General features: G+C 45.7%; 1 protein-coding gene across 1 annotated transcript in view; it reads left to right on the top strand.

Moving 5' to 3' along the window:
• Window positions 1-2,625: 2,625 nt before the first annotated feature.
• The window catches only part of MAN1A1 (mannosidase alpha class 1A member 1), a 195,564-nt gene continuing 186,598 nt past the window's right edge, over window positions 2,626-11,591 (top strand). The window contains exon 1 of the mRNA XM_077162774.1: window positions 2,626-3,267. Coding sequence (XP_077018889.1) covers window positions 2,665-3,267 — 603 coding nt within the window. The 5' untranslated portion in view covers window positions 2,626-2,664. The remainder of the gene's footprint in view (window positions 3,268-11,591) is intronic.

The raw sequence follows: 11,591 nt of genomic DNA, 5'->3' as shown, positions 1-11,591 counted from the left end.
CACAGATTTTAATCTCAATCAAGCTGTGATAAGTGGAATGGTTCTGTTTATACTGGGGTATGTTTTTGATTACAGCAGGCAATGCTTTCTTTTCCAGTTATCTTTGAGAATAAGGGGGGAAAAATCCTTCAGATGCAATAGTTTTGTGTAGCATCTTGTCTATTATGTTTTGTAAATGCTGGAGAACCTTTGACCAGTTTGGCTTAGAGATGAAAACTAACTTTGCTTACAAAATTACTATTGAACGCCTGCTTAAAGTGTTCTAATTTTCTGTGAGCACATTCAAAGTGAAAAATAAATGTGAATAAAATGTAAAAAAAAAAATTGCTAAAATAAAGGATTAAAAAAAAAAAAGGTTCTCATAAAGAGATTGGCTTTTAGGGTACTTAACCCTAAACCATATATATCTATGGATATGTTCATGAGTGTGTATCCATGAGATAATTCAATTTTTAGGACGCTTTTGGAAACAGACATTATTTCAGTGATTCAAACTTTTCAGCCAGTTCACACCTTATAAATGTAGTTTGAAACAAAAATTACCTTTTCATCATTAAAAAATCATTTTGTTTTATTTTTCAGTACTTCTAAACTTTATTACCCTGCTTGGGTATGCTGCACTCTTCTGGGCATAGAATTTCATAGCAAGTATTGAAATAACTAAACCATAAAGTGGACTTTATCAAACAATAATATCGCATTAATAGAAACTTTCAATGTATGACTCAATTTGCAGAAAACAAAATAAAATAATGATGGTTAAAATTAATAAGTTAAATTAAAACTGTGAGAGGGTTTCTGATTTAGGTTTTTGCCTCATAAAGTCTGTGTAACACCTGAAAAACAACTGTATTGGGGGCACTTCCTGGAAGGTACCAGCTGCTGCCTTTAAGACAAAAACAGAAACAAAGTCTAAATTCACGTTTCCAGAAAAGGGTGAGGATAGGATAGGCAGCTACACCAGTTTTCAGAAGTGATGACAGTCAACTTTTTTCCCTGTGATAACACTTTATTTGCGGAGCAACAAGGGAATTACAAGCACATTTTGGAAAATAATACTGTCTTGCAAACAGTCTCCATTGGCCTGAGTCCTCACTTCACTGGAAGTAGTCAAGTCCAAGATTTAATTTCAACACTGTTCAGCTTATTGCTTGAAGCTGCGGCAGGATAAAACTCTTTCCTTTGAATGGAAAATTTGACCAACTTGTATGAGGTAAATGAATTTTGGAAGTGTGTGCGCGCGCGCGCGCGCGTGTGTGCGGCGGGGGAGGTACAAACCCTTTTTCTGGAAGGGAGAGAAGGGTGGATAGGAAAAGTCCTAAGCGACCTCAAAGCCCCAAGTCTCTCCAGATATGAATGGCTGTCAGGGCAGAGAGTTCAAAAGCTGTAAGGATCCCGGCTCCGCTAACGGAGGACTTTTGGTGTACCTGCTACCGAGGGCTGGGGGAAACCCCTGGCTTGGGTCACAAGCAGCTTGGAGAAAGACGCGCTTCGCAAAAACCGTGCCCGGTGACAACCCCGCGAGCCCCTCGGGGCGGCCGGGTGCGGGTCCGAGGAGGCAGCAGCGAGGTCGCGCGTCAGCCCCGGCGCCCCCTGGGCAGCGCGAGGACCACCCACCCCCCGGGACTCGGGCCCGAGGTCGGCGCGGGTTAAACTCCCAGACCCCGAGCCCCGGCAGCCGCCTCGCCGCCCCGGACCCCTGCCGCAGGTCCCACCGCCCTGCCTCGCGGCGCTCCAGCTCGCCTCGAGCCGCCGCGACCCGCGGCCTCCCCGCCCCCGGCCGGGCCCCGGCGAGGCTGCGCTTCCCGTAAACTCCCCGCCCCGCGCGGCCCCCTCCCCGCCTCGGCGCCACCCCCGCGGGTCCCTGGACGGCATCTGATTGGCCCGGCCGCGCCGTCACTCTCCGGGTGCGTCGCCGCCCTCGTTTCCGACCGCCGGGAGACCGGCAGTGGCAGTAGCGCTCGCGGGGCCGAGGCGGACGGCACAGTGCGCCGTCTCGCTGGGACTCGCCCGCCCGCTTGAGCGCCGCCGGGGCTGCACGCTCGGCCTCAGCCCGGGAGGAGCAGACAGCCTAGTCCCCGCGCGGAGATGGGGAGCGGGCGAAGTTGACGATCTCCCCCCTCCGCGGCGTCCCAGCCCAGCTGCGCCCCTCCAGCCCAGAGCTGCGCTGTCCGCTCCCGGAGGCGTCCCCACGCGGCCCTGCCCCAGGTGTGCCCGAGGCACCCCGCCCCCGAAAACTTCATCCCAAGTCCTAAGAGTGGGCTTGGAGGGCGGTGCCCGGCGCTGGACTCCGGACCCTGCGCGGGGGGAGCTGTCCCGGTGGTTCCCCGGGCGCTCGGAGGGCGGATACCCGCGGCAAACTTTATCATCATCATCATCATCATCGTGATTACTACGTGTGTTGTTTTCTCCCGGCAGGGGCTGCAGCCAGCGGTCGGTCGCGCGTGTTAGCTGGCAGCTGGAGGCGCGCCGGAGGAAAGCCCCGCCGGAGAGTTGTGCCCCCAGAGCAGAGCTGCCGCGGGGCCGTGCGGTGTGGGCGGCCTGGATGCGCAGGACCCAGCCCCGCAGCCGCTGACGCCGGGCGGCGGCGAAGTTTGGCTGCTGAGCGGCGCGGCGCCGGGCCATTGGACAGCGGGCGGCCCGGCGGCCGCGGCGGCGGGAGCGATGCCCGTGGGGGGCCTGTTACCGCTCTTCAGCAGCCCCGCGGGCGGCGGCCTGGGCGGGGGGCTCGGCGGCGGCGGTGGCAGGAAGGGGTCGGGCCCCGCCGCCTTCCGCCTGACGGAGAAGTTCGTGCTGCTGCTGGTGTTCAGCGCCTTCATCACGCTCTGCTTCGGGGCGATCTTCTTCCTGCCGGACTCCTCCAAGCTGCTCAGCGGGGTCCTGTTCCACTCCAGCCCCGCCCTGCAACCGGCCGCAGACCACAAGCCCGGGCCCGGGGCGCGCGCTGAGGACGCAGCCGACGGGCGAGCCCGGCGCCGCGAGGAGGACGCGCCCGGAGACCCGGCGGACGCCCTAGAGGGCAACTTGGCCAGGATCCGCGAAAACCACGAGCGGGCTCTCCGGGAAGCCAAGGACACCCTGCAGAAGCTGCCCGAGGAGATCCAGAGAGACATCCTCCTGGAGAAGGAGAAGGTGGCCCAGGACCAGCTGCGCGACAAGGAGGCGTTCAGGGGGCTGCCCCGGGTGGACTTCGTGCCCCCCATCGGCGTGGTGGGTGGGGAGCCCGCAGACGCCGCGGTCCGCGAGAAGAGAGCAAAGATCAAAGAGGTGAGTGCGCCGTGCCAAAAATCCCTTCTGACGGGCTGGGTTTTCCAGGGAGCAATGGCAAACCTCTCTAAAACTCTTCGGACTGCAGTTTGCAGTGTAGGGGGAGAGATAGATGGAGGTGCCCCTTCCATCAGGTGCAGTGTCAGAGGCTCTTTCGTTCTCCTTTTTTTCAGTATCGTGGTGAGTGTAGCCAGTTAGGATCTCAGGTTGAATCCCCGTCGCTTTAATTTGTATGCTCCGAGGAACATTAGCCTGCGAGATGGGTATTAAATACACAAGTAGGCGATGTGCAGCCCTCCTTCCCTGGCTGCTGCACGGTTAATCGGCCGTGAGAACAGCGGCAAACAGGAGACCTACCAAACTGTCCCCTGGTGAGGCTGGAACGTGCCTTGGAGATGAAGGTTGAGTGGAAACTCCAAGCCTCCATCACGCTTGATAGACAGGCTCTGATGGCAGGATCCAGCATACATACCCCAGCCAGGCGGCGTCCTGGGAGGGCTTACAGACTATAAAGGTGGAACTGGAGAACTTCCCATCCTTGGGGGGCATACTATTTTTTACTTAAAGATTAAATTTTTAGGAGCCATCTTCTGCCCCTTGTCCTCCTGGTACAGTCAAAACCAGGGTGATCCATGTGATGCAACAGGTTTGCCTCTGCAGCTGCCCAGCGATGACACTAAATCTTAGACAAACACGGACTTTGATAAGTCTTTTGTAAATTCTTTCAGGTCATTTTCATAGAACTTGTAATACGATTAGTTTCATGGCTAGCTTAAACTTGAAGGGGAACTTCAAAATGATTTCAGGCTGTTAGTTTAAAGAAGAGAGTTGGAGGGATTTCCCCAGGGCCCCAGAAGCAGGTAGTGACCAAGTTAGAACTTAAAGTGCAGACATCCTCTGGTCCACTGTCACCAGCCCCCCATGGACATGCCTCCATCCACAGCTCCTCTCCTGTGTGAAACTCTGCCTACCTTAGTTTTACACAGAATCCAGGAGCCCTAGGAACCATGTTAAAAGCATTTCATCCCATATCTTCATTCACTATTCTCAAGCACATCATGAATGGTAGTACATTTTTTTTCTCTGTTAAAAGTAACTTTTGTGTTTTGACATTGGATAGGAAATCAGGAAAGGCAGCTTTCTGATTCTCGGTTTTCAGAGGAGATGAAGGTTGAGGGTAAACAGAATTTTGAGGTGTTTAGCTTGAATGGCTGCAGAATGAAGGCAGCTCATGTGTCATAGAATTTGGACTTTAAGAATGAATTCGGTTAAGCAGTAACTGAGCAAGTCAAAGTGGATTTGGGCCCCTTTCAATTTATCCCAGGCAAAATGCCTTCATGTCTTCTGTGCATATAGCTCCCTTTCAGTCTGTCAGCCCTTCTCCTTCCCTGAGACCTTCCTCAGACACGGAACTCTCCCTGATATGGGAGAATAAAATATTTTCAACTCCCCTGCCAGTTTGTTTCTAGCAGTTCCCCTTTTCCATAAAATTCTGTCAGGAGCTAAACCAGAAAGGTAGAGAAAAAAACCCTACCTCTCATCAGCCACCCTCTCCCATCCTTTTCTCCCAACCCCCCTAGAAATATCCAACCAAAAACCATAGGTAAATTAACCCCAAATGATCTGTATCTGCTTTGCTCCCCCTTAAATTTGAAGCTGTGCAATTCACACGTTTTGCGCCTCTAGACTCATGAGTTGCCGGTTAATGCAGATCACAATTGTGCTGTCCAAGGAAATATTGTAATTACTAAAGATGACCAGTAGTGATTAAAAGTGTTTTTAGAGCAGAGCAAGGGACAGGACAGTGTCAGTCAATTCAAGACTATTAACAGTGTGTATATTTGTTCCTATTGAATCCATGTTATCTGTTTTTCTGGCCAAAAGGTCGTAATTAACCATGCAAAGTAAGTGTATTGCTAACTTGTTAGTACCTAGATGTTTTGAAACTGCCCAGTCTTGGACACAGTGGTGGAACTAAATGTGTTCTTTAAAATTCCGTGTTCCTATAAGAACCCAAAAGAGTCAGCATAATTAACTTCAGCATTTAGACAAAGCTAACGGGAAGAAATGGATTATGATTTTCCATCACATCAGTTCACACAGATGTATCCCTTTGTGAATAAAACAACAACCAAAAAGGTCACTAAAACCATGCTGTGAGTGTTTGGTTTTAAAGTGAGGCAAGAGTGGTTCCCATTATGAAGAGGGAATGAGGCTTTAGCTTTCCATCTCTAGATTCTGTTTCAGGCACTGCTATGGACCAGTGACTCTTTGCCATGGCTTTGTTTTAATGGTCCTATATTTTCTAGTTCTTTTTATACACTTAAGTTCTTTATTATACCTGAAAGTGCCTGTGTGTATATATATATATATAAATGTTTGTGTTTTTTTTCTGCATGGGCAGGCACTGGGAATCGAACCTGGGTCTCTGTCGTGGCAGGCAAGAAGTCTGCCTGCTGAGCCACCATGGCCCGCCCTAAATGTGCCTGTATTTTTATAGATAAAATTTAGAAGTTGTAGGCAAGTCTAACATGTTGTGAGTTTGGACTCTAATTTCTGAATCAAATTCTTATTTTGTAAATTTAGTTTAAAGGCAGCCAATGCTATTTTCTCTTGCCAGCGTAATTGTGTTCCTGAAACTGGGGTAAAGTTTTTAACTAATTTGTCTCTTAGGGGAGACAGTCTGTTAATTTCAAAGAGGGCATTGCCTAGTACCCTTCACAAAAAGATGTTACTTAAGGGCGGGCCACGGTGGCTCAGTGGAGAGTTCTCCCCTGCCATGCCAGAGACCCAGGTTTGATTCACAGTGCCTGCCCATGCAAAACTAAAAAGGTGTTACTTAAATGCTTTTCTGCACTCATTTGATGGATGGTAAAACTTTGATGTAAAATTTCAAATTGAAAGTAAAACCCACCTCCCCACCCCCCCCCATTCCACCACCTTACCCCTGTCAAATAGGAGCTGTATAAATAAACCTAACCATGGAATTTTTCTTAAATGTATAATCCATAGTACATATTTAATTTCCTGAGTTTGACCTTTTATGAATTGTACTCAAATTGTCCATCATTAAAAAAAAATAGTGTTAGGATAACAAAGCACAGAAATTAAAACAGCACCATGGAATTTTAAAAAGATAATAATCCATTTCCCCTCCTCCCCCATCCCTTTTGAAAGGCAGGAAACTTTTTTTTTTTTAATCCAATGCAAGGTGCTAACACTGTCCTTTAAGATTAGGGCCCTACCCCTTTTTTGGAGGATGAACTCCCTTCTCCACCCTTCCCGGTTTCCTGGAGTTACAGGGAGTGGTGCCTGAGTGCTGCGGGCTGAAGAAGGTTAAGTCGTCAGAGGAGATTCCTGTCTGCTCAGACTGGAATCCCCACCAACCTAAATGGACGTGCACAGGCCGGCAGCCACCTTGGCATCTTTATCAGGTCAAGCTTTACGACTAGTCAGCTGTGTAGGGTGAAATTCTTCATTTGGTTTCTCAAACAAGACTTCATTATTTTTTTTATTCAAGTCCTATTTATATAATCATAAATTTCAAAGAAAATGTTAATATTGATGGCTTGTGGTTAAAGTATATTTTTATGTCTTTGGTTATTCTTAAGTCTCTAATTTATGATAACTTGAAAGTTACCCTTTTTGGAAAAGAGCAGAAATGGCGATACTCTGCCAGATTAAAACAAAACACTGTATGTTGAAATTTTACTTTCCGATTTGTATGTACAGGTAGTTCTGGTGTAAAAAGTAGTATTTTAGAAAGCACTAAAGCTACACATTGAAGACCTGACACAGAAGGAGGCTTGGCACCTTTGGATTGCCTGCCTGTTGTGCTGCTCACCCTGTCCTTGATCACGCTCCATACTGAGCACAAGCAATTGCAAAATCCCTGGGTCATAGGACTGGTTTGTGTGTTTTGTGAAAGTTCTTTGGGTGATGAGGTATAAACACCAAGAGCCAGCCAGCCAAGAATGTATGAAATGACAGCTTTGCTAGATCAAAGGCTCAGGATGGGAAGAGGGGAAAATGAGGCATGTGGAGCGACCTGTTGGGCTTACCTGGAATAGGATCCCGCGAAGGTTTGGATATATATATCAGGGTGGGGTGGGGTGGGGCAAGAAGCACATGTGGGTGACAGACTCTTGCCTTTATTGTGACCCCAAAGGGAGGAGAAGGGCTTTACATTTGGAGAAGCTGAGGGCAGCTTATCATCCAAGCCCTGATAGTAAATATGTGGCATGAAAGGGCAGAAGCAGCAAGGGGCCCTTTGGAGAGGGAGGCAGGGGCTATTCAAAGAAGCTAGGGATGTTTCTGATCGCGAACCATAAGGAGGTGCCACCTTCTTTAATTGTGGCTATACCCAGGGCAGGGTCTGCTGGGGTGGTGGCTCAAAAGAGAAACTCATGATTAAGCAAATATAATTTATTTTATGCCATTACAGAGACTTTCCCCAGAACAGGGTAGGTTCTGGAATATTTGTAAAGGCTTTTCTCTTTGCCAAAAAGATGAATAAATTAAGATTTCACCAGTGTAAATACTGGAGTAGATGCTGACTTTTGAACTTTAATACGTGAAAGTAGGAAAAGATTGTTGAATGGATAGTTGGTTATATTCAGCTTAATTTTCTGTAAGCTAGCATTGCTTCCTCCAAGAGAAGAATTATGTCTTCCTTTTATCAGGCAACTGAGATTCGTATAAAATAACTGTGTATAGAACTAAATATCTAGCTAGAGTGTGAAAAGGAGTAAAAAAAAAAAATGCTTTTTGAGCCAGACTTCTGAACTTGTCAGGTAAGCTAATAAACTAAACCATCTTGAGAAATTGATCCTATGTATTTCACATCTATAGAAAATGCATTTGGGTGAGCTCTGAATTTGTTGAGATTCATTGGAGAACATCTATATTTGAGCTAATTCATAAGCTACGGTAGCGCATTCTCCATTAAAGAAAGTTGAAAGCAAGGACAGAGGGGAACTCTGTATGAACAATGAGGGTTTCATAAGCACCAGTAGGTCAGGGTTACCCAGGAGCCTGCTTTTTGACCATAACCCGGTAGAGCAGCTGTGGCCCCTTAACTTCTTTATAACCTTCAAAATCATGAATATGCGTATGAATGTCAGAGATGTTCCATTGGTCAAAATAGGAGCAGCTGCCTTGTGGGCTCCAGAGATAAGGTGAGATGATTGACAGAAGAGCCTCACCCCTAAGTGGATGGAAGTGGTCAAGGAGAAACTTATGTTTGATAGTTTAAAGAAAAGTTTTCTTCTTTGGGGAAACTAATTCCTGACTTTTTCCTGAGCTGGTGCCTTGCTTAGTGTTCAGTAATTGAGCTACCTCTAGCTCACCCCTCAGTCTGTTTAACCGTCCTTTACAGCAAACTCTGTAAATTATTTTTTCTGTTACCAACAAAATACCATGAATATGATAACTTGAAAGCTCTGATTTTTTAAAACTAAATGTGCGGTCTAAGTCATAAACCTTCGTAACTGATCGAGACTTTAGAGATAGCTCAGTTTATTCGTTGTAGAATACAGCAACTGAGACGTGGAAACTGTAGTAGGAATCAGATCACCCATTAGTGGCAGAAGTTGGGTTGAGAACAGAAGTCTTGACCCTAAAGTTCTGACCCACACTCCCTCCGCGCTGCCTGACTCCTAAATAAAACCCCAGTCAAGTGTATAAATCCACTGTCCACGTTCATTATTTGCTGACCCTAATGTAGAATGAGTATAAATAAAACACATTGAATTCTGCAGTATTATAAATTTGACCTCATATTAAGTTTGTTTTTTTTTTCTTTTGTATGCTGTATGGCAGGGGTCACATTTCATTGTTTTTCCATGTGAGTATCCCCTTATTGCAGCACCATTTGTTGAATTTTTGTTTGGTTTTGTTTTTCATTGGTTTGTTTGCTTGTTTGTTTGGGAAGTGCATGGGCCGGAAATCGAACCTGGGTCTCCAGCATGGTAGGCGAGAATTAAATTTGACCTCATGTTAAGTTTGAATGAACTGTAATAAGTTTCTAAAATCTTTCTAGTGGCATGATTTAGAAGACCTGTTTTTCTTTAAGCCACTCAGGGACTCTTTGCAATGACATCTTTTCTTCTTTATGAATATCTCTGCAAGAAGCAGAGGCATTTGTACTCATTCATTGGAAAATTCTTAAAAAAGGGATGTGAGGAGAGGAAAAAAGGAAAAGAGAGAATTAATGTATATACAAGTAGTAGGGGAGACCCAGCAAGGAGGAGTGTGACAATCTGGAGAAGCTCTTTCAAACTATAAAAGCTCATGCTTTTCTGGCGTGACACTAGATAACAGCAGAATTGTCAGCTAACCTGAAAGACTAATATTTAAGAAGCAGACATACATTAAAAAGCACACTCATCTGTGAGCCATTGGTTATAAGAGGCCCTGGAAATTCTGTCCCCACTCCATACATTTATAGGAGTGTGGTGGTTAGAAGGGCAGGTTTTTGAAGTCAGGTTACCTGGGTCCAAATTGGAGCTCCACCAGTTACTAACTTTGTGACGTTAAGCAAGTTACTCAGTCTCTCAGAGCGTCAGTCCCCTCATTTGTAAAATGAGAATATTAATAGTACCCACTAAGTTGAATCACAAGGCTGAAGTGAGTAACCCACATGGTGCACTTAGAATTGTATCTGACATGTTAGAGTGCTAAATAAGTGCTACTTGCTATTATTACTGTTATTAATCACTCCCTAAAGCCATCAAGCCAAGATCACATTGTTCCACGTAGTGTTCAATAAATCAGGGAAGTGGGTAATGAAGTTTCAAAAGGTTGTCAAAAATAGTTGAAAGTTTGGGTGCTTAAAGGGCTACATTTTTTAATGTACAATAGTGTAGCCACTGTGGAAAGCAATATGGCTGTTCTTCAGAAAGTTGAATATAGAATCATCATATGGTTCTATGGTTCATATGGTTCTAAAAAGAGGAATGGCCTAGCAATTCCTCTTTTTTTGCCTGGCATGGGCAGGCTCTGGGAATAGAACCCAGGTCTCCAGCATGGCAGGTGAGAATTCTGCCACTGAGCTGCTGTTTCACTGCCTCCACCGTTGCACCGCCCATTTCTATCTTTACATATATACTCAAAGAAAGTGACAGCAGGACCTCAAACAGTTACTTGTATATCAATGTTTATAGCAGCCTTATTCACAATATGAGGTGGAAACAACCCATGTGTCCATCAGCAATAAACAGAGAAACAAAATGTACATATACTGGAATATTATTCAGCTATTAAGGAGGAATGAAATTCTGAGACGTGCTGTAACGCAGATGAGCCATGCTGAGTGAATTAAGCAACCTACATAAAGACAAATACTATATGAATTTACTTGTATAAAATATCTAGGTATAGCAAACTCATAGGAACAGAAAGTAGGTTAGAAGTTAAGGGGGGATGTGAGCAGGGGTAAGATGTATGTTTGTTGGATATGGAGTGTGTGTAAATAAAATTAATTTTATTTCATCAGGATGATCATTCTACATAGCTATGATTTTATTGTGCTAATACTCAAGTCTGATTTTCTCCTATAACTGTCAAATTCCAAAAAACCTTAGGTAGGTGTCTTTAAAATTTTGTACTACTGCATATACTCCCTCAGCTTCTATACTTCAAAATACGTGTTAAAGAATTGGTTTGCCTCTTTCTCACAGTTAAATGTGCTTATTCCTGAAGTACTATCTTCTCATGGAAATCACAGTTCTTGAGTTACCTCCTTAAGCATTGAAACTGTTCCCTAACATAGATTGAAAGAGAAAGAAAGAAATTGAGTAAAGTGAATTTTAAGCTGTTTTCTCTGTGGGGAAATGTTTCCAAAAAGTGAGAAAAAAAGGTTATTTTAGACTTGGTAAAAAATTGTTCCATTATGATAAATTCTATAATCAGAGCTCATTATATCGCCTCATAGTCAGAGTTCACATAATTCACTTGAAATTTTGTAGTTCAGAGATTTTCGCCACTTTGAGAGTTTCAAACTGAATTTCGATTTATTAGGGTTTCAGGGCCAGAAGGCCTTCAGAGATCCTGCAGTCCAGTTCTTATTTTGCCTGTGAGGAGGAAGGCCCAGTGAGCGGGACGTCCTGGGAGTCTAGTGCAGTGAGGTCTGGGCTAGGCACTGCCTCTCCTGCCCCCAGTGTCCCGTCTTGTCTCTAATAAGAACCTGGGCCTTGGAGATTGGCTGGCCCGGCCCTCCGTCCCCCTCAGTCTGAATGGCTGGCGGGGAGAGGACGCTGAGATCCTCCCCAAGGGAAAGGGGACACTCTGGCTTGGTAAGGTACTGCCCGCCCGAGAAAGCAATA

Source organism: Tamandua tetradactyla, chromosome 5 (genome assembly GCF_023851605.1).
Source record: "Tamandua tetradactyla isolate mTamTet1 chromosome 5, mTamTet1.pri, whole genome shotgun sequence".
Lineage (NCBI taxonomy): Eukaryota > Metazoa > Chordata > Mammalia > Pilosa > Myrmecophagidae > Tamandua > Tamandua tetradactyla.
Note: the sequence above shows the minus strand (reverse complement) of the source record. Positions and strands in the feature narration are given on the sequence as shown.